General features: G+C 43.1%; 1 protein-coding gene across 2 annotated transcripts; it reads left to right on the top strand.

The window, feature by feature from the left end:
• Window positions 1-673: 673 nt before the first annotated feature.
• Window positions 674-20,953, top strand: CCT3 (chaperonin containing TCP1 subunit 3; the record flags this gene model as incomplete). 2 transcript variants are annotated; one of them, XM_084243496.1, is made up of 14 exons in its annotated part: window positions 674-704; window positions 2,694-2,755; window positions 3,812-3,862; window positions 3,955-4,017; window positions 5,404-5,500; window positions 10,787-10,904; window positions 13,728-13,914; window positions 14,588-14,737; window positions 16,078-16,210; window positions 16,381-16,462; window positions 18,222-18,402; window positions 19,116-19,361; window positions 20,246-20,377; window positions 20,707-20,953. In XM_084243496.1, 14 exons carry the CDS (start codon window positions 674-676, stop codon window positions 20,809-20,811), a joined length of 1,638 nt encoding a protein of 545 aa, XP_084099622.1. In that variant the 3' UTR covers window positions 20,812-20,953. The 2 variants fall into 2 exon arrangements, with proteins under 2 accessions (XP_084099622.1, XP_084099623.1); XM_084243497.1 differs by lacking the exons at window positions 3,812-3,862; window positions 3,955-4,017.
• Between the last annotated feature and the right edge of the window lie 1,769 nt (window positions 20,954-22,722).

The raw sequence follows: 22,722 nt of genomic DNA on the forward strand, positions 1-22,722 counted from the left end.
AGCGACAAAAAACTACAACTCCCAGCGTGTCCCAAAAAAGGCTGGTTACCGGCCAGTCCAGCCCCTTCCGACTACAACTCCCATTTCACCCTGCGTCAAATGACTGAGGTCTTGCTTCACCTGGTGCTCCAAGTTCCGCTCCTGTCCACCCCGCCCCGTTGCTAAGGCTGGAACCAAGGAGAAGAAGTTGCCACTTCCCTCTTGCCCGTCTCGGCCTGAACCAGCTGAAGCGCAAGGGAGCTCACTAACCTCACATGTGGTGCCAACCGAAAGCCTCAATCCCACCACCCCCCCTCGCAGCTGATACACATGCGCAGTGTCGAGCTGACCAACTGCCGCGCTTGGGCGCTTGCGCGGAGATTGGCGCTGCACGTGGCCGGGAGCGGCCACCCTATTGCGCAAGTGCGCCGGCTCTCCCCTTGCTAGCGTCGCGCTCTCTCTAACTAGCTTGCCCTGCCGTTCTGACGTAGGAGGCGGAGCTAAGAATGCCAATTGGCCTGTTTTTCTGCCGGTCAAAGGGTTGGGCGCGGTGATTGGCGGTAACCCGCCCAGTAGCGGGTTTAGGTGTAAGCCCTGAGGAGGCAGCGTTTTTCTGGGCTTCTCTCTGGTTCTCTCTCCAGAAGGTTCTGCCGGTTCCCTCAGCTCTGGGTACCCGGCTCTACATCGCGCCGCCATGATGGGCCATCGTCCCGTGCTCGTGCTCAGTGAGTTGTGGGAAAGCAAGGGAGGGACCCCTTTTTGTTCTCCTCCCGCCACACTTTTTATAGTGTTGCCCCAGCCCAGACCTGCCCCGGTCCGGCCGCTGAGCTTTCCAGGCATCGTTCTCATGGGAAGCCTCTTCCACTTTCCTGCCTTCTCTTAACGCATTCCCTGTCTCGCAAACCGCTCTTCTCCTCGCCGATCCGCTTGTCTTTACGGGCACTCGCCTCGGGATCCACTGTGTCTCGTTCGTCTCTCCCGCCCCTCCTCCTTCCTCGCAGTTTATGGCTGAGGGAATAATGGTTTTTTAGTTAGGCCTGACTTTATGGTCTTGGCCCATCCTTAAGTAGTGACTGGTATCCTTGGCGTCTTTCCAATACCAGGCCTTGAATTTCCGTTCAGCAACGCCGGTTGCGAAGTAACCTTACTTTCTTTATTGGCCTTCCTTAGGTAGTTGATTATTCCCTCAGTGTTCCCTGTCTTGTCAAATTTCCCACTCCCAAGAGAGTTTTCCCAAATTTCTCGCCTGGTTCTCTTCACCCTTCCGGAACATCTCAAATTGCTGTCTAAGGAGGCCCACCTACATTGTCTTCCCCTGCTTTGTTTCCATTCTGTGTGTGACTTATGCACCCCATCTGCGGACCTCCTAAGAACCTGATTAACCATTTTCCCTCCGTTCACCATTTTCTGTACACAGAAATTTACTTAGGAAAAAGCCCTAAGCCACTGTACCTCTTCGACAGCTCCGTGCAGGGTTTTAATTACAATTGCCTGAAATAGGAAATCTTAAGAAAGTTTTTAGACTATTAAAAATTTGTAGATTTAAGTTGTAGGGGGATGTTTAATTTGGAGAGAGGAGGGAAATAAGCATCCTGGCTTGGTTTGGCTATAACAACTAGCTTTTCTCTGTTCAGAGGGTGCTGGGTTGAGTGGTGGGACATTGTGAAGCCCTTTTTCAAGTCTGCTTTAATCCCTGGCATTAACCGCTGTCATTGGTTAGGCTTCCTGTTAAAGTACGCAGTGGACTATTAGTGATGGTGAATGAGTTATTAAAGCATTCTTACTCTCTCTGAGCTTGGGATTATTGTATATTACAAAATGGGGTACTTAAATGAGAGTGTTGTCATGTCACAGCAAGGGGGGTATCACTAATTACGCTGTGACTGTCAGTATGATTCCCCTATCCAAGTAAAAACAATGATTCCCCCAAGCTCTATATAAAGCACTAATTTGCATTTTAGGGTCACTAGCCCTTTGAGAATATAGAGATAGTTATAGATCCTTTTTTAAGACAAAAATGCAGTAGCTCTCATTTTTTATTCTCTCATGGACTTCACTGTCCCACCAAGTCCCATCCATGAACCTCGGGTTATAAATTCTTGCTGTAAATATATGAGTGGTTAAAGTGAACACAATGACTAGATTCCAAAGAAGAGAGGGTGTGGTTTGTTCTTAGTGTGATGGTTTGAAGTAAAGTAAGTAGCAATAGGTACATTTGTTTATTTTCTTTTTTTTTTTTAAACATTTGTGCTTTATTTATTCTAATTTATACAAGCACTGGGTACAGTCAGATGTGCAGGAGGGTGAGAGAACTCACCAGAGCCAGAGCGGGGAGCAGAGCAGGCAGAAGGACCGAAGTACACTGCTGAGGAGAGCAGCGGGTGGCAGGAGAGGTCTGCACACCATGCAGGACCCTCCTCCGGTGGCCAGGGAGCAGCCGGGGATCGAACCGGTGCTGCAGAGGCTGCGGGCAGCTTCACAACCCAGCGCTCAACCGCCGTGCCACCGGGGAGGCCCACATTTGTTTATTTTCTTAACAGTTTTTTTGAGTTATAGTGGGCACACAATAAGCCACATTTAATGTATCCATTTTGATAAACTTTTATCTATGTATAATTTGTGAAACCTGTGTTATTTTCAAAGGTTGTTGAATAAATAGCTTAAGCAAAACAGAGCAATCCCATGCTATTGCCTTTTGTTCTTACCTATTTCAGGCCAGAACACAAAGCGTGAATCTGGAAGAAAAGTTCAATCTGGAAACATCAATGCTGCCAAGGTAGCCTGTCTTTTAAGTGTTTGAAGTATAGCTCTTGATAGCATGCTCCATGTGCGATTGTCGGTGAGCAGCACTTACACAACAGTGTATATGTTGGTGATGCTGAGGTTGTAAAGTATAGCCGTTTGCCTCCGGCAGCTTTCATTAGCATTTACATATTTGTTTGAATTAGGCAAAGCAATTGTTCACCTCCTTTATTTCAGGACATTACAGAAAAGGAAATCCTCCCTCTGAAACCTAATAGCCTTCTCATATTGTGCATAATTCTTTTGCAGTGTATTGTTTTGTAATATTGCATTTGTGTTTGTCTCCCAACCTAGATTTTGTTACTTGAGGGGGAAAAAATTGTATTAATTCCCTTTTATTTTCCTAGTGCCCACTCTAAATGGGTATTGAGTAAATGCTTTTGAGTGAATTAACCCTAGATATGATTTAGCATGATGGGGGGAGCCACTGTCATGAAAAGAAATATTAAGGCATACACTTCCAGTTATTGGGACTGTTAGGATACTCAAGCTCTGGGACACATTTCCCCTTTATTCTTGTGAAAAGTTACTTCTTTCTACGTCACCCTGAAAGCATTCCCAAAATGGGAAAACAGAGAATAAGCTACATGATATGCTGTATCTAAAGTGGTTCCTAAATTTACTTAAGAGGTGTCATCATTGGGGCCTCCCTGGTGGCAAATGGGTTAAAATCTTGGTGCTCTCAAGCTATCACCAGCCACTGCAGCATGAGTTGGATCCCTAGCCAGGGAGCTAACCCACATGGCACATCAGTCCTCTCCTGTCTCACCCGGTGCTCTCCACTGTCTCTGTTGAATCCTCTCAACCCCCACCCCACCCCCAACACACACACACCTCTGGCCTATACCCCAGATCTTGTATGCATAAATAAAACTAAATCTTAAAAAAAAAAAAAGGACTGCTTGGGGAAAAAAAGAGGTGTCATCATTCGAACACTGACCCTGTGGGTCATACATGCCCCTTCAACCTAACCCACTATCATAATGTTCTCTGATTTGTGTTTGCATTTTTAATGTTTTCTTTCCAATAGACTATTGCAGATATCATCCGAACTTGTTTGGGACCCAAGTCCATGATGAAGGTAGGTTTATCTCTTAATGAAATACTCAGGCTACAAATTTTACCTCCAGATGTTATCAGGATAGTTAACTATAACTTTTGCTTTTGTCTTAGATGCTTTTGGACCCAATGGGAGGCATTGTGATGACCAATGATGGCAATGCCATTCTTCGAGAGGTGTGACTTTTCATTTTGCTTTGTAACAGTTCTTTAGCAGACCCACCCATGATATTAGAGGTGATGATTAGTTTATTAGGGCTGCTGTGACAAACTGCCACAAGCTGAGTGACTTTTAAACAAAAGAAATTTATTTTCTCATAGACTAGAGGCTAAAAGTCTGAGATCAGGTTGTCAGCAGGACCATACTTCCAAAGTCTTTAGGGAACAATCCTTCTTTGCCTTTTCTAGCTTCTGGTAATTTGCAGCATTCTTTGGCCTATAAAATTCCATCCCCATGGCATTGTCTTTGTGTATTTTTTTTTTTTTAATAGAGGCATGCTTTATTTATTTGTTTGCTGGTTTGTTTGTTTGTTTTGTTTATACATGCACTGGGTACAGTCAGAAGTGCGGGAGGGAGGGTGAGAGAATTCACCAGAGCCAGAGCGGGGAGCAGAGCAGGCAGAAGGACCGAAGTACACTGCTGAGGGGAGCAGCGGGCGGCAGGAGAGGTCTGCACGCCATGTGGGACCCTCCTCCGGTGGCCGGGGAGCAGCCGGGGATTGAACCAGCGCCGCAGAGGCCACGCGCAGTTTCGCAACCCAGCGCTCAACCACTGCGCCACCGGGGAGGCCCCTTTGTGTATATTTTATATTAAGGACATCTGTGATTGGATTTAGACACCCTAACGTCTCAAATGTTCCTAACGTGATTACACCTGAAAGACCCCATTTGTAGATAACAGTTAAATTCCGTTTCCCTGTTTTAGGGCTTCGGCATATCTTTTTAGAGGACACTGTTCAGTCACAGCAGTGGTGTTCCCAGTAAAAAAGCAAAGAGACAATATTTTGTTTTCAAGATACTGTAAATAATTCAGTTGGCATAAGTGCATTTTTCCGCAAAAAAAAAGAAAGTGACTTGGAAATATGGTTTACTTAAATGTTTTGAGAACTGCTATAATCTTTCAAGTGTGGTAAAACAAAGGAAAAGAGATGCATGGAAGCTAGACTCTTTAGAGTTAGTTAGCATCAAGAATGGGTTAAGGGCCTCCCCGGTGGCGCAGCGGTTGAGCGCTGGGTTACGAAGCTACCTGCAGCCTCTGCAGCACTGGTTCGATCCCCAGCTGCTCCCCGGCCACAAGAGGAGGGTCCCACATGGCGTGCAGACCTCTCCTGCTGTCCGCTGCCCTCCTTAGCAGTGTACTTCGGTCCTTCTGCCTGCTCTGCTCCCCGCTCTGACTCAGTGAATTCTCTCACCCTCCAGCGCTTCTGACTATACCCAGTGCTTGTATAAATAAATAAATAAATCTTTAAAAAAAATTTTTTTTAAATTAAAAAAAAATTAAGAATGGGTTAAGAGGTCTTTGAGTAGTAGTGATTCAGTAACAATCTGCATTTTTCTTTTCAGATTCAAGTCCAGCATCCAGCAGCCAAGTCCATGATTGAAATTAGCCGGACACAGGATGAAGAGGTTGGAGATGGGACCACATCAGTAATTATTCTGGGTAAGAGGGAAATGAAAGATTGATAAAGAAAGTTGGGTTGAAATGTAAAGATTTTTGCCACAAATAGCCTTTTATATTTTAAGAATGAAATTTAGTTAACAGTCTAATTACAAATATTGAAATAACTTGTTGCTGGTTTTTTTTTTTACTGTCCCCACTTAAGTATAAAACAATATATAGGATGAACTGTAAATGTTTGAATAAAATACAGCCTATTCTCATTCAAAGAAAGTTATATTCTGTAAGGTTAGCCACCAACACTGAATTACAGAATACATAGCTCTTATGGGAAATACAGGATTAAGTTCTCATGTTTCATCAACTCATGTGTATGTACATATCCTTTATTGTGTGTGTGTAGTGTTATCTTAAATATACCTTATTAAGTATATTGCTAGTTTGTTAATATTAAATTCATGGCAAACAGCACATAACTCATACATAAATGAAGTTTGGCTAATGGGTTATTCTCTATAAGACATATCACAGCCTGTTCGCACTTGGCATCACTAAACCGTTCTTTAGCACTACACCTGAGCCATTTTAAACAGTGGAATCAACAAATGGTACTAAATATACCACAGGAAGGACACTTGTTCACAATATGAGCTGAAACAATACAGAGCATTGCCTTATTCGAGTTCACCTGGATAGTGTGTGCTCTGGTCAGTCAAACTTTTCACCTCTGTATGTCTCTGACCATGAAAGTGTCATGAATGTTTTTATTGGGGTTACAAATAAAGTAGTTAGTAAGCAAAGCAACAGATACAGAGTCTTGAGAATAATGAGTTTTGAGTATTAAAGTTTTAATGGCTAATTTTTTGCTCCCCATAGTATCATAAATAATCACTACTAAAAGTTTGGCAAAGTGCCTATAATTTTTATATAACATTTTAGTTGATGGTGACATTTTTATAATGGAATCATTGATTTTTTTAAAACATCTGATTGCAGCAACACATTGTTAGGAAATAACAGTTTCAAATTATGGGGTACCATGTTATAATGTTGACTCATATGCCTAAAAATGAAGTACTTACAACAAAATTATAATAACTTTTAAAGAAGTGACATTTTAAATTATTTTTAGAGGGCCTCCTAAAATAAAAAAAATCACAGGACTTCACTGGTGGCGCAAGGGGTTAAGTGTCAGCACTATGAAACTACCCACAGCCATTGCAGCGCAAGTTTGATCCCCAGCCAGGGAGCTAACCCACCTGGCACAGCAGACCTCTTCTGTCTCTGGTGAATTCTCCCAGTCCCACCCCCCCACCCCACACACACACTCCTCTGGTCTACACCCCAGATCTTGCTTGCATAAATAAATAAATCTTTTTTTTTTTAAGTCACATAAATAAATAACAAAATCTTAAAATCGTACCCAAAAATAACTTATTTTTTAATAAAATATTTATTTAGGCATACAAGAACTGGGGTGTAGCCCTGAGGTATGGGGAGTGAGAGGATTCACCAGAGATAGTGGGGGGCAGAACAGGCGGATTAACTGAAATACACTGCTGAGGGGAGCAGTGGGCGACAGAGCAGAGGTCTGTTTCACCATGTAGGTTAGCTCCCTGACCGGCCGGGGATCAGACTTTGCTGCAGTGGCTGGTGATAGTTTGATAGCCTATCTTTAACCTCTGAGCCACCAGGGAGGCCCCCTTAAATTATTTTTAAAATGCCTTTGTACTGCATTTTGAGTATGGTGAGTTGAATGGAAATAGTCACCACCAACTAATCAATCTTTAGAACCAATGTTTTATTTTAAAGACTTATTTATTATGCTTACAAGAGCTGGCGTACAGGCCAAAGGTGTGGGGGGGTGAGAGGATTCACCAGAGACAGAGCAGGGAACAGAACAGGCAGATCAACCGAAGTACACTGCTGAGGGGAGCAGCGGGTGAGTAAGGAGAGGTCTGCTGCTCCATGTGGGTTGCTCCTATGACCACATCTGGACTTGGAGGATGACAAAGGAAGGAAAGACTGCTTGCTCAGGGCCTCCCTGGTGGCGCAAAGAGTTAAGACGCAACCTATGAAGCTGTCCGCAGCCACTGCATCATGAGTTCGATCCCTGGTCCCCGGCCAGCCAGGGAACAACCCACATGGCACAGCAGCCCTCTCCTGTCTCACCCACTGCGCCCCTCAGCAGTGTACTTCGGTCAGTCTGCCTGTTCTGTTCCCCACTCTGTCTCTGGTGGATCCTTTCATCCCTCCCCCCCACACACACTTTCCAGCCTGTACCCCAGCTCTTGTATACATAAATAAATCTTAAAAAAAGAGAGAGAGAGACTGCTTTCTCACTGTTTTTTTGCTAGAAGATAAGCTTTAACTATCAGGCAGAATTTTCTGGCTGGCAGTCCTGGAGATTTAGGTAGATTAAGTGTGTGAGTTTGGTTATCTTAGATTGAGTAGCTTTAAAAAGAAAGAAGAAACAAAATCAACTTGGCCACCCCTGAAGACATTTTTCTACTATTGACTGTTTTGATTATTCTTTAACAGGACATAACCTTTTCTAAGTTTGCTTGCTCAAGCATTTTTATTTTTTTATTTTTTCAAGCATTTTTAATATATTTTTTCATTGATTATCTTTCCTTTAATATACATGATGGTCATTTAGGAATTGATATAAAATACTGAGTTCAGACATTTGAGCAAATGCCAAAGAACATATATGTGACTTCTGGCACATTTGTGTAAGTTTTAAAAATTAGTGTCAGTACAGTATGATGACTAGTTAATAATGCCTTATTTCAAAGTTGCTAAGAGAGTAGATATTAAAAGTTCTTGGGCCTCCCTGGTGGCACAAGGGATTAAGTCTCAGCCCTATGAAGCTATCAGCAGCCACTGCAGCACAAGTTCAATCTCCAGCCAGGGAGTAACCCACATGGCGCAGCAGACCTCTCCCTTCAGCACCTGCTGCTCCCTTCAGTATATTTCAGTCAGTCCATCTGTTCTGCTCCCCACTTTGTCTCTAGTGAATCCTCTCACCACTACCCCCATACGTGTGGCCTACACCCAGCTCTTGTATATGCATAAATAAATAAAATAAATCTTTTTTTTTTTTAAAGTTCTTAACATGAAAAAATATTTTAACTGTTAAGGTAACAGGTTAACTGAACTTACTGGTGGGCCTCCCCGGTGGCACAGCGTTTGAGCGCTGGGTTGCGAAGCTGCCCGCAGCCTCTGCAGCACCAGTTTGATCCCCGGCTGCTCCCCGGCCACCAGAGGAGGGTCCCACAAGGCGCGCAGACCTCTCCTGCCGCCCGCTGCTCCCCTCAGCAGTGTGCTTCGGTCCTTCTGCCTGCTCTGCTCCCCGCTCTGGCTCTGGTGAATTCTCTCACCCTCCCGTGCTTCTGACTGTACCCAGTGCTTGGATGGATAGATAGATAGATAGATAGATAGATAGATAGATAGATAGATAGATAGATAGATAGATAGATCTATCTTTAAAAAAAACTAAACTTACTGGTGCTGATTGTTTAACAATATATGCAAATATCATATCATGTTGTACACCTGAAAGTAATGTTATATGTCAGTTATAACTCAATTTAAAAAATAGTGTCATTGGGGCCTCCCTGGTGGCACAAAGGTTAAAGTGCAACCTATGAAGCTCTCCACAGCCACTGCAGCGTGAATTCAATTCCCTGCCAGCCGGGGAGCAACCCACATGGCGCAGCAGACCTCTCCTGACTCGCCCACTGCTTCCCCTCAGCAGTGTACTTTGGTCAGTCTGCCTGTTCTATTCCCTACTCTGTCTCTGGTGAATCCTCTCACTCCCTCGCACCTCTAGCCGTGTGCCCCAGCTCTTGTATGCATAAATAAATAAATCTTTTAAAAAAAAAAATGTGTCAGTGGACAGGTAATACAAGCAATTTGTGTGGGTTTTTTTTTTTTTTGTTTTGGTTTACCCAAAATGTGCATTTCTAAACTCTTAGAGACAAGCTTTAGTGTATGTCTATACATGTATTTTGCGTGGGTATTAATAAAAAAATAACTTTCAAAAGGAGCCTTTTTAAATAATTCCTCACCCAGAAGATGGATTTTTTTTTTTTTAAAGATTTATTTATTTATACAAGCACTGGGTACAGTCAGAAGCACGGGAGGGTGAGAGAATTCACCAGAGCCAGAGCAGGGAGCAGAGCAGGCAGAAGGACCGAAGTACACTGCTGAGGGGAGCAGCAGGCGGCAGGAGAGGTCTGTGCACCATGTAGGACCCTCCTCCGGTGGCCGAGAGCAGGTGGGGATCAAACCGGCGCTGCAGAGGCTGCAGGCAGCTTCGCAACCCAGCGCTCAACCGCTGCGCCACCGGGGAGGCCCAGAAGATGGATAAATTTTGTATATTTTTGTCAATATTCTTTCAGGTATAAGGTTTTGTGTGTTTTTTATGTTTTGTTGTTTTTATTACCAACAGTTTAATTGTATTCTAGGTGTTGAGATAACAGTAAATAAGTCTTTTTTCCCTTATATATTTTTCTATATCAGAGTCTTTGGGAAACTATTTCCCATTAATTTAGGAAACTGATAAGCAAATACTTAGTTAGATCAAGAGATTAAGTAGCGCCTCCCTGCTGGCACAAGGGGTTAAGACACAACCTATGAAGCTAGCGTTAGCCACTACAGCACAAGTTCAATCCCCGGCCAGGGAACTACCCACATGGCACAGCAGACCTCTCCTGACTCACCCACCGCTTCCCTCAGCAGTATATTTCAGTCAGTCTGTTTATTCTGTTCCCCTTTCTGTCTCTGGTGAATCCTCTCAACACCCCCCCCCACACACACACACTCCTCTGTTCTGTACCCAATTCTTACATGTATAAGTAAGTAAATCTTTAAAAAAGAGAGAGAGGTTAACTAAACTCTAGGGATCATTCTTTGATAATTTAAAATATATCTGAGCAGCTCTTCTACCTGCCTGTTGACCTATGCAGGCATTTCTTTTCACAAACCTTTCCCGTGGCAAAGCAGCAACAGGTCTTAGCCCATCCATGTCTGTGCAGGTACCTCTTTTTTTTTTCCTCTTTCTCCTTTTCCTAATAAACCTGTCCTTATAAAATATACATGTATATACACACATATATATATGTGTAGATGTATGTGATAAGGATATTTTTCTTTTATGAATTGACATGTACAAAGTGTAAAATGTGGAATAGCATTAACATATGGCACATCTTTTGGGCGAGTCTATTTTAGGAAAAAAGATAAGGTATTTTTAGAAGCGTCATGATGTTGCCTTGATATCCAGGTGCCTTTTTTAAACAAGGTATTTGTCTCATTTTCTAGCAGGGGAGATGCTGTCTGTGGCTGAACACTTTCTAGAACAGCAGATGCACCCAACGGTGGTGATCAGTGCTTACCGAAAGGCATTGGATGATATGATCAGCACCCTTAAGAAAATCAGGTACTGGGGACCCTAGAAGAGATAGTATGAAATATGGGAGACCTGCAACACATGTATTCTTAGGTGATGAAAGAAAATCAGACAAAGTCACACAATAAGAAGTGGTTTTGTAACCTAGTGTTATTTTGTAAGGAGAAACAAAGAAGAGAGCACAATTGAAACCATAGGGAAATGAAAGTTTCATAAAATGAGAAAGGATATAAAACAGACAAATATGGGGGCCTCCCTGGTGGCACAGGGGTTAAAATCTCAGTGGTATCAAGCTATCACCAGCCACTGCACACGAGTTCAATCCTCAGCCAGGGAGCTGACCCACATAGCGAAAGCAGACCTCTCTCCTATCTCACCCACTGCTTCCCTCAGCAGTGTACTTCAATAGATCTGCCTATTCTGCTCCCCCCTCTGTCTCTGGTGAATCCTGTCACTCCCTCCACCTCTGGCCTACGCCACAGTTCTTCTATGCATAAATAAATAAAAAATAAATTTTTAAAGATTAAGTTGGGACCTCCCCGGTGGCGCAAGGGGTTAAGTCTCAGCACAGTGAAGCTATTGGCAGCCACTACAGCAGGAGTTTGATCCCCAGCCAGAGAGCTAACCCACATGGCACAGCAGACCTCTCCTGTCTCATGTGCTGCTCCCCTCAGCAGTGTATTTCAAAAGTTAATATAATAAATAAATCTTTTTTATAAAAGAAATAGACAAATATGAAAGGAGCTAGGATCAGTTTTTCAAAATACATTTTGGTTACATGCTATCTTCAAGTTTCCCATGTTAGACACTGTCATGGGAAATGTAAATAAATTAAACCTATTTCCTAAGATTTTTGTTTCTGATGGGGGAAATGAGGAGCAAAATAACTAAATAATATTCAGGTCTTAGTTATATAATATCCAAACATCTTGTATGATTATTTCTAGTTCAGTGTTCTGAAGTGCTGTGAGGGATATAGTCAGAAATTTTCCATTAAAATCAAAAGGACTGGAACTGAAAAACTTCCATTAATCTATAAATCTGTGCTAAAAAGGCAGTGTAGGAATGTAGAAATATGTAACTTCTAACTTGAGGGAATGTTTGTTAAGTTGTCACAATGCAGAATGCGAATTTTTTTTTTTTTTTTAAGATTTATTTTATTTATACAAGAACCAGGGTACAGTCCAGATGCGTGGGAGGGTGAGAGGATTCACAAGAGACAGAGTGGGGAGCAGAACAGGCAGACGGACCGAAGACACTGCTTAGGGGAGCAGCAGGCAAGACAGGAGAGATTTTTTATTAAAAAACTTTTTAAAGAATAAAATGGGGCTTTCCTGGTGGTGTAAGGGGTTAAGACGCAACCTATAAAGCTATCCGCAGCCACTGCAGCATGAGTTTGATCCCTGGCCAGGGAGCTACCCACATGGCGCAGCAGAACCTCTGCTGGCTGACCTGCTGCTCTGCTCAGCAGTTTATTTCAGTCAATCAGCCTGCTGTGTTCCCCGCTCTGTATCTGGTGAATCCTCTCACCCCCCCGCACCTCTGGCCTGTACCCCAGTTCTTGCATGCATAAATTTAAGTTTGGTGTTTTTTGGTTTTTTTTTTGTTTTTTTTTTTTAAGATAAAACAGAACTCCCTGGTAGCGTAGGGTTTAAGTCTCAGCACTATCACCCCGACAGGGTGAGTTTGATCCCCAGCAAGGGACCAAACCCACATGGCGCAGCAGACCTCCCTCTCCTGTCTGGCCCGCTGCTCTCCTCAGCACTGTATCTCAGTAGATCTGCATGTTTTGCTCCCCACCCTGTCTCTGGAGAGGAGAGATCTGCTGCACCATGGGGGTCAGCTCTGTGACTGGGGATCAAACTCAGGCTGTTGTGATAGCACTAAAAGTTAACCCTTGCGCCACCAGGGAGGCCCCACTTTCTAGCACTCTTAAGGAATAAGGTGCTTGATAGAAATTATTTTTGTAACATAAACTCTGAGAATGTAGATATACTCACAGGGTTTATCAAATGTGTGGAGCTGAATCGTTTGGTTTTTTTTTTTTTTTTGAAGGAGTAACTCCTACATATCTTAGATAATATTTAGGAGCCAATGTGTCTTTCCTAAACACATTAATCAGCTTAAAAACTGCATATTTTGTGTCTTAGATGGTTAAAAAAGCAATTTTAGCAGTATGAAAATTTGAGTAAAATACCTTAAATACCTTAAATACCTCCCCTGGTGGCACAGCAGTTGAATGCTGGGCTGCGGAGCTGCCTGCAGTGCTGGTTTGATCGGCCAGGATCCCACATGGTGCAACAGACCTCTCCTGCTGCTCCCCTCAGCAGTGTATTTCGTCAGTCTGCCTGTTTTGTTCCCTGCTCTGGTGAATTCTCTCACCCTCCCGTGCTTCTGACTGTACCCAATGCTTGTATAAATAAATAAATCTTTTAAAATAAATAAAGGAAAATACCTTGAATTTTGCAATTCCACTTTATGATACTAAATAGTCTCTATGTACAAGTATATAATCTTTAGTGGAGACTAACCCCAAAACAGAAAATGCTGTGTGGCACACCATGTATAACTTACTAGATGTGCTCTGAATGTAATTGTGCAGACTTGTCAAACATGGGAACAGATTACCCAAAGATTTGAGACACCTTCAAGGGATCTTGAAAAAATCTTGGTAAAAAGCAGAGGAATGTACAAGATTACTTCCTGATGTCATTTTTAGTTCCCTACAAAGGAACAGTTTCCTGTAGCTCTGTCTCTTGGCCCACTAATATAAATCACTGAGATAGAGGTTAGGGACTTCTTTATTTAAAGAAGATCCCTGCAAAACATACTACTATTTTTTCTTTTCTCCAGTTCCCCTGTTGATGTCAATAACCGAGATATGATGTTGAACATCATCAACAGCTCCATTACTACCAAAGCAATAGGTAGATGGTCCTCTTTGGCTTGCAACATTGCCCTGGATGCTGTCAAAACTGTACAGTTTGAGGAGAATGGTCGGAAGGAGATTGATATCAAGAAATACGCAAGGGTGGAAAAAGTAAGCGTCCAATGTGTACTTGTACACAGATTATTTCCTAGCATAAATCAAAGCAAGATGTCTTTATAGTTCAAAGTAGGAAGAACAATAATTGCTGCCTAAAAACCAACTTGAAAGAGGAAACCAAGGAGTAATTGTGAAATAATTTTTGCTTTTAGCTGAAATAATTTACCTACACAGTATTTACAAGTCCTTGGGATAGGCATATTGGCATCTCCATGTTTGTGCGTTTGCATGCTTAACTGGTCAGAATATAAACAACAGCTCCACTATGTTGTTTATAAGCCCCAGAAATAAGCCAGCTAATAAGCCCCAGAAAACACTCCATCTCTAATTTCTTAAAAGAACAAAAAGTAGCAGTATAGCCTGTGGCCAGTAGATGGAGCCCCACACCTAAAATTCTCTGGGACTGTACTGGAAGTAGATATGAAATGAGCCTCTTTAAATCTTTGTTGGTCACTATATTTCTGTGTGTCTAACTGACCTTCAAGTTGGTTATAGCCCTACTACTTTTGCGTACTAGATTGGTGAGAACTGTATTTTTTGAGGTTTGTGGGAGGAAGATACTTTAGAAACCTGAAAATAGTGTCATTTGGGAAAAGGTGAACATCAGGGAAGGAAGTTAATAAATTGTCTCCTCTTGGTTGTGGCTTAAAATGCATCTATCACTCAGATACCTGGAGGCATCATTGAAGATTCATGTGTCTTACGTGGTGTCATGATTAACAAGGATGTGACCCATCCACGAATGCGGCGCTATATCAAGAATCCTCGCATTGTGCTGCTGGATTCTTCTCTGGAATACAAGAAAGGAGAAAGCCAGGTAAGGTTCTTGGCTATTCCTTAAAAGTTACATAATAACATACTGCAGTATGCACAAGGGAAATAAAAGGCATTTATTATTTCATGCGAATATAATCTCTAATTCATACAACAACCCTCTCAAACAGTTGTAATGACTTTACACATGAGGAATCTGAAGCTCAGAGAAGTGAGGTTAATTGCTTGAGAAATGCAGTTGGTATTGGCCAAATCAGATCTAAACTCAACTCTTGGGCCCCTCCTGGTGGCACAGTGGTTGAGCGCTGGGTTGCAGAGCTGCCCACAGTCTCTGCAGCACCAGTTTGATTCCCGGCCCCTGGGTGAGGGTCCCACATGGCGCGCACAGACCTCTCCTGCCGCCCGCTGCTCCCCTCAGCAGTGTATTTCGGTCCATCTTCCTCTTCTGCTCCCCACTCTGGCTCTGGTGAATTCTGTCACCCTCCCACGCTTCTGACTGTACCCAGTGCTTGTATAAATAAATAAATAAATTTTCTTAATAAGTAAATAAGTAAAATAAACTCTTTTTGGCTTCAATACCATACTACTGTGCCACCTTTCCGAATGCATCAGTAGAATACAGAGTAGGGGTTAATTTAGCCCTACGTTCATTTGAACTGCTAAAGGAAAATTTCTGGGGGTTAGGAAGCACACAAGACTCTACCCTTGGGTGAAAAAAAATAATTGAAACCTGTTAAGGACTGGGAATAAGAATCAGTTTAATTGCTAAGAAGAATTATCCTACACACTAACAGGATAGCTGAGGTATCATATAACTGGGTGATCAGAGGCCTTAGGACAAACCCTACTGGGGCCTCCCTGGTGGTGCAAGGGGTTAAGACGCAACCTGTGAAGCTAACCGCAGCCACTGCAACATGGGTTCGATCCCTGGCCAGGGAGCAACCCACATGGTGCAGCAGACCTCTCCTGCCTTGCCCGCTGCTCCTCTCAGCAGTGTATTTCAGTCAATCTGCCTGTTCTGTTACCCGCTCTGTCTCTGGTGAATCCTCTCACTCCCTGCACCTCTGGTCTGTGCCCCAGCTCTTAAATGCATAAAAATAAAATAAATCTTTAAAAAAAAAAAAAAAGACAAACCCTATTGATTGCTTTAAGAATATGAACTCCATTTTCTTAACTAACTGAGGGGTTAAAATTAGATGATTGTGTTAAATTGACAAGCGATGTGGGATCATGGTTTTTTAACATTTTTCTTAACATTATTCAGACTCATACTTTCTGGGATACATGAGAGGAGGATTGGGTGGAGGGAACATCATTGTTGGGATGAGCCCAAAGAGATTCACCATTAAGGATTTTGAATCAGAGTCACTTTTCTTCACGCAGACTGACATTGAGATCACACGAGAGGAAGACTTCACCCGAATCCTCCAGATGGAAGAAGAGTACATCCAGCAGCTCTGTGAGGACATTATCCACCTAAAGCCTGACGTGGTCATCACGGAAAAGGGGATCTCTGGTAGGATTCCATTTTTCCAGCCTGTGTTTGAGGTAGAAGATGGGTGGTTCCCCACCCCATGTTGGCATAGATGATACATAATAAACAAGTTTGGATACGTTGGGGATAAAACCAATTCAGAACCCAGGAGTTACAGCTTCCACCTTGACACCTCTACTCTTGGTTTATAGATTTAGCTCAGCACTACCTCATGCGGGCCAATATCACAGCTATCCGAAGAGTCCGGAAGACAGACAATAATCGCATTGCTAGGTGAGTAGGCCAGTGAAGAATGACAACTTTTTTCCCGTGTGTTTATATTTGGTAGCTTCTTAGACACATAGTTATGTGTGTTTCCAAGGTAAATAGCATCTGCCCAACCTGGTAGGGTTTGTAACAATCTTTCTTACCCTCCTTTGGTGGTTAACTAAACCTGGCAGTCAGGAAGTCTTCTGATACTCCTGATTTGTCTTCGAGTCATCAAAGATTGATTTCATGCTATGTTTACTTTCCCAAGGAAGTAGAATGCAACCTCCAGGATGCCATGCAAGTGTGCTGTAATGTTCTTCTGGACCCTCAGCTGGTACCAGGGGGTGGGGCACCTGAGAGTAGTCATTATTACCTGAAAAGGCTTAATGTAGGAGATAGTCAGCCAAATGAGTTAAGGTGAAAGTAACCTGGTTGAGTTGTTTTCCCTCTTTTGAAGTCGTCTAGTCTAGCAGTGATTTACCCCATGTGTATTTTCTATATTGCTTCTAACCAGGTGTGAACAGCTTAGATATTTGTGATCACTGCATTAGTAGGGCCATTACAGAGTAGTCTTTTAACTAACTCAGAATGTACCAGAATCATCAGAGTTCTTTGACTGGATCTTCAGCTGCTGTTAATGCAATATTAATTATTAATGCAATAAAAATTACATTAGCTGGGCCTCCCCAGTGGTGCAGGACAGGTGAATGCAACGCTGTGAAGCTGGTCACAGCCTCTCCAGCACAGGTTCAATCCCAGCCGGCCAGGGAGATACCCACATGGTATGACAGACCTCTCCTGTCTCACCCGCTGCTCCCCTCAGCAGTTTTTTCAGTCAGTCTGCCTGTTCTGTTCCCCACTCTGTCTCTGGTAAATCCTCTCACCCTCCAGTACCTCTGGCCTGTACCCCAGTTCTTGTATGCAAAAATAAATCTTTTTAAAAAAATTTGCCATTGATGTTGCTCGGATATCATCCATTTTTAGTATTTGTATAAAAAGATAGTAAATGTACCCCACCATCAGATACCACAGGTTCCAGTTGAATTTTAAACTCTGCATAACTCTGTGCATAAATGCATAGCTATAGTTGACTCTACCTATATAAACAAGTGAAAAATAAATTAGCTCTATATTCATTAAAATTGAGTGAAACATACGCTTACATATTCATTCACCTTTCTTGCTTGATGTTTGCCCTTTTTTGGTGCAGTCCTAGCTTTGGCCTCAAGTTCTAATAGCAGTTCTTTCTAGTCCAATTTCTAGTAACTACAGAATATATCTTCAGTTGAACCTAGTTCTAGTAGTTACCTTAGGTATGCATTGTTATTTATAAAACCATGTTAGGACCTCCCTTGTGGCTCAAGGGGTTAAGCACAGCACTGTGAAGCTATCTGTAGCCTTTGTAGCACAAGTTCGATCCCTGTCCGGCCATGGCTTAGCAGACTCTCCTGTCTCACCTGCTATTCCCCTCAGCAGTGTATTTCAGTCACTTTGCCTGTTCTGTTCCCTACTCTGTCTCTGGTGAATCCTCTCAACCCAGCACCTCTGGCCTGTACCCCAGTTCTTTTTTTTAAAGGCCATATTAGTTTAAGGAAAATTCACCTTTATATGTTTGAGAATCTATTTCACCTAGCAGGCAAGATCTCTAAGGTGATATAGAAATGTTTCTAGCAGTCTACTTTGCCCTTATCGTCCCAGACACAGGCTCTAGGTAATGAGAAGCTGGGTTCACAGTATCTGGCATCATCTAATTTTCTTCACCAACCCCTCACCCCTGCTATAGAGCCTGTGGGGCCCGGATAGTCAGCCGACCAGAGGAACTAAGGGAAGAAGATGTTGGCACAGGAGCAGGCTTATTGGAAATCAAGAAAATTGGAGATGAATACTTTACTTTCATCACTGAGTGCAAGGATCCCAAGGCTTGCACCATTCTCCTCCGGGGGGCTAGCAAAGAGATTCTTTCGGTGAGTCACCCTTGGAAATGTGACTAAATGAACTAAGTCAATATGTTTCTTGAGAGTTTCCCAGAGGGCCTAAAATCATCCTGCTGCCCATTTGCAGGCATTTAATTTGTATCTATAGCCTACTTTCTAAAACTATTTTTATTTTTTAATTGTAAAAAAATAAAATAAAATTTATCATATTAGCCATTTTTTAGCATATTCACATTCTTGTGCAACAGATTTCCAGAACTTTTTTATCTTGAAAAGCTGAGACATGATACCTATATTGAACAATGACTCAGCATTTTCCCAGCCCCAAGCAACACTGCATCCTTATTTTTTAGGTTGAAGTGACACATATTACTTGTTTCTCAGAGGAGGTTAAGTAGCTTACCCTAAAGCACATAACTAATAAATAAGAGTTTTTACTATATCGTGCAACCTCTGAAAGGATACAAGTAGAACAAAACAAAGTAAGGTATATCTTTTATCTAGTATAATGAACGAAACAGAACTTTCACCGGATGACACTTTCTTTGTCTTTCCCTCGTGCAGTCATAGTTATGTGTCTTTCCAAGGTAAATAGCGTCTGCCCAGCCTGGTAGGGTCTGTACCAGTCTTTCTTACCCTCCTTTGGTGGTTGACTAAACCTGGCAATCAGGAAGCCTTCTGGTACTCCTGATTTGTCCTCGAGTCATCAAAGATTGATTTCATGCTATGTTTACTTTCCCAAGGAAGTAGAACGCAACCTCCAGGATGCCATGCAAGTGTGCCGTAATGTTCTTCTGGACCCTCAGCTGGTACCAGGAGGTGGGGCCTCTGAGATGGCTGTGGCCCATGCCTTGACAGAAAAATCCAAGGCCATGACTGGTGTGGAGCAGTGGCCATACAGGGCTGTTGCCCAGGCCCTAGAAGTCATCCCCCGTACCCTTATCCAGAACTGTGGGGCTAGCACCATCCGTCTACTTACCTCCCTCCGGGTAAGTTCCTTTCCATGTTCTTGATTAGGGAAGTCTGTGTTTGACCTAAGAGGATGGTTTACTTCTATCTGGTCAGGTTCTCCTCATAGCTTATTCCCTTAAAAGCTCTTGCTGCCATTTCCTCCTTTCCAACCAAGTAATTTTATTTATTTGTTTGTTTGTTTATTTATTGCATTTCTCAGGGGTCAAGATTTTTTTTTTTTTAAGATTTATTTATTTATACAAGCACTGTGTACAGTCAGAAGCGCAGGAGGGTTGAGAGAATTCACCAGAGCCAGAGCAGGGAACAGAACAGGCAGACTGACGAAATACACTGCTGAGGGGGAGCAGCGGGCGGCAGGAGAGGTCTGCGCGCCATGTGGGACCCTCGCTGGCGGCCGGGGATCGAACTGGCGCTGCAGAGGCTGCAGGCAGCTTCGCAACCCAGCACTCAACCACTGCGCCACCAGGGGAGGCCCGTTTTTTTTGTTTGTTTGTTTTTGTTTTGTTTTGTTTTGTTTTAATTCATTTATTTTGCATAGAAGAACTGGAGTGTAGGCCAGAAGTGTGAGGTGAGGAGAGGATTCACCAGAGACAGAGCGGGGAGCAGAACAGGCAGCTTTACTGAAATACACTGCTGAGGGGAGCAGCGGGCAAGATAGAGGTTTGCTGGGCCATGTGGGTGAGCTCCCCAGCCGGGGATCGAACTCAGGCTGTAGTGGTGATAGCACTGAGCCTTAACCCCTAAGCCACCAGGGAGTCCCCAATCCAGTAATTTTAGATTAGGTTTGCAGATTTGCCAGTTTATCGCTTAGCTCAGCCTTTTGGCTAAGATCAAGTGCAGATTTGCCAGTTTAATTGTTCCTCGTATCTTCTTTAACTGTGTATGCTTATTTCAATTACAGGCTAAACATACCCAGGAGAATTGTGAGACCTGGGGTGTAAATGGTGAAACAGGTACTTTGGTGGACATGAAAGAATTGGGCATCTGGGAACCACTGGCGGTGAAGCTCCAAACATATAAAACAGCAGTGGAGGTGAGGCATCCTGGGGCATTTGCTATTTGAGATAACCAGAAACCAGTGTGTTTAATCCAATCTTGAAGGGAAGAATTATAGAAGGGAGCATATTCCCCAAAGATCTCCCAAGGAATCCCACTACCACCCCTACTTATCTTTAGCTCATATAAAAAGCAAGGTAACAGCATAAGCTACATCCTTTGCTTAGAAAGAACTGCATTTTATATTTCAAGACTCTGAAAAGGTAGATTTCAGATAATATGGTAATTCTGTGGGAGGAACTAAGTGGTAAGTTAAAAGAAAAATGTTCTCTACTGACCTCTTTGGGGCGGTGGTTTTTCTTCTAGACTGCAGTCCTGCTGTTGCGGATTGATGACATCGTCTCAGGTCACAAAAAGAAGGGTGATGACCAGAGCCGGCAAGGTGGTGCTCCTGATGCTGGCCAGGAGTGATCGGTGGGCTAGGTGACCTCAGCACACAGAGCCAGCAGTCTCCCTCTCCCTGAGCCAGACTGTCAGGGACACTGGATGTCTTTGTTTGGAAGGGATCAGGTTGAGGGACAGCCCCCGGTCCCTTTCTGTCCCAGCTCAGTTTGCAAAAGGCACTGACATGTAATTCTTCTCTATTGTAAGCTTTCCATTTAGTTTGCTTCCGATGATTAAATCTAAGTCATTGGAGACAGTTGTGTGTGTTTCAACATTGGGTTATATTTACTTTCTGGCAAAGAGGGAAGAGTCAAAACACTTTACTGGGGAGAAGAGGAAGGGAGATGGAAATTAGGTCATTTGGTGTCTTTTTTTTTTTCTGCCCTTTTGAGGGGATATTACTCAGACTTTCTCAGTAGATGCTAGTAGGGAGGACCCCTTTGGCATTCATAGATACTGCAAACTTAGAAGTACCACCTTACACTCAGCACCCAAAGAACAGGAGAAACTTGTCCAAAGCATGGGTGTTTCCCATCTGTGTCGCAAGTACGGCAACACCCAATACGTGCTTGGGGTCAGGCATTTGTCCTAATGAACATGGAACATGTTTTTGTATTTTGTGTAGCTTTCAGAATCCTTCATACCTTAACCTGGAATTCTTTTCCTCTGCCCTCTCCCGGTGGTGTTCTGATCCCAATCTATAGCCTGGCTTGCTGGCTTATTATGCTATATTAAGTTGGACCTCTGCCCTCCCTGCAAGCAAAAACAAAAGATTGAAATCTCCTTTTGTGCTTTATCAAGGTAAAAAATAAGAGAATCGGCCCTGGGATGCTGGAAACTAGTACAGCTAGCCTTTCATTTCTCCAGTGTCCTTCCTCCTAACTACTGGGCCTTTGTCCTTATGACTCACATGCTTCACTTTTATCTCCTCCCTTGCCACAAGAATTAGTCATATTAAGTTAAATACTAGATAGAGAATAGCACATACATAGTACCAATTGTATAATAGACATGTTCCCTGAATATATTAACTAATCCTCACAGCAACCCTTTAAAACAGACAATATTTTCCATTTTATGATGGAGGATCTATAGTGTAAAATAAAAAGAGGGGGCAGGGATAAAACTATATATAAAGTGTATAGTAACTTGTTAAAGGTCACAAAGCTGACAAATGGCAGACATAGAATTCCTGTGTGGTGCCTAATTCTAGAAGTCATACTTTTATAGCTGGCAATGCTGGCTGAACTGCGATGTGAGTAAAAGGGCTTGTTGAGAAGCCCTCTGGACATAGTTCAGTTCATACCTAGTATTTAGCTTCTTGCTTAGCAGTCTGAAGTCCTTGGCTTCTGACAGCTCTTGAAATAAACCTACCTACTTTGCGCAGATATCCCTACCTTATTATTTGCAATGTTAAACATTCCTTCAGTTTTAAGACCTTAGAGATGATATTCTCAAAAACTTTCCAGAAACAATGCCGTAAGATACAAGAAATTATGGATTGAGGAAACTAAACACTCTACGGGTTCTTTCCATCCACATGTCCATCCTCCAGGTCCATTCTGGTTTCAGCTTTAACGGTTTGTTTGTTTTTTAAGAGTTATTTATTTATTTATACAAGCACTGGGTACAGTCAGAAGCGCAGGAGGGTGAGAGAATTCACCGAGCCAGAGCAGGGAGCAGAGCAGGCAGAAGGACCGAAGTACACCGCTGAGGGGAGCAGCGGGCGGCAGGAGAGGTCTGCGCGCCATGTGGGACCCTCGCCTGGTGGCCGGGGAGCAGCCGGGGATCGAACTGGTGCTGCAGAGGCTGCAGGCAGCTTCGCAACCCAGTGCTCAACCACTGCGCCACCGAGGAGGCCCCATCACTTAGATAGTTGTACATGATAGTCTACCCTTCTGTCCTCAGTGCCTATTTCTGTAAGCACCTCCATTGTCT

Source organism: Talpa europaea (genome assembly GCF_964194135.1).
Source record: "Talpa europaea genome assembly, chromosome: 9".
NCBI classification, from domain to species: domain Eukaryota; kingdom Metazoa; phylum Chordata; class Mammalia; order Eulipotyphla; family Talpidae; genus Talpa; species Talpa europaea.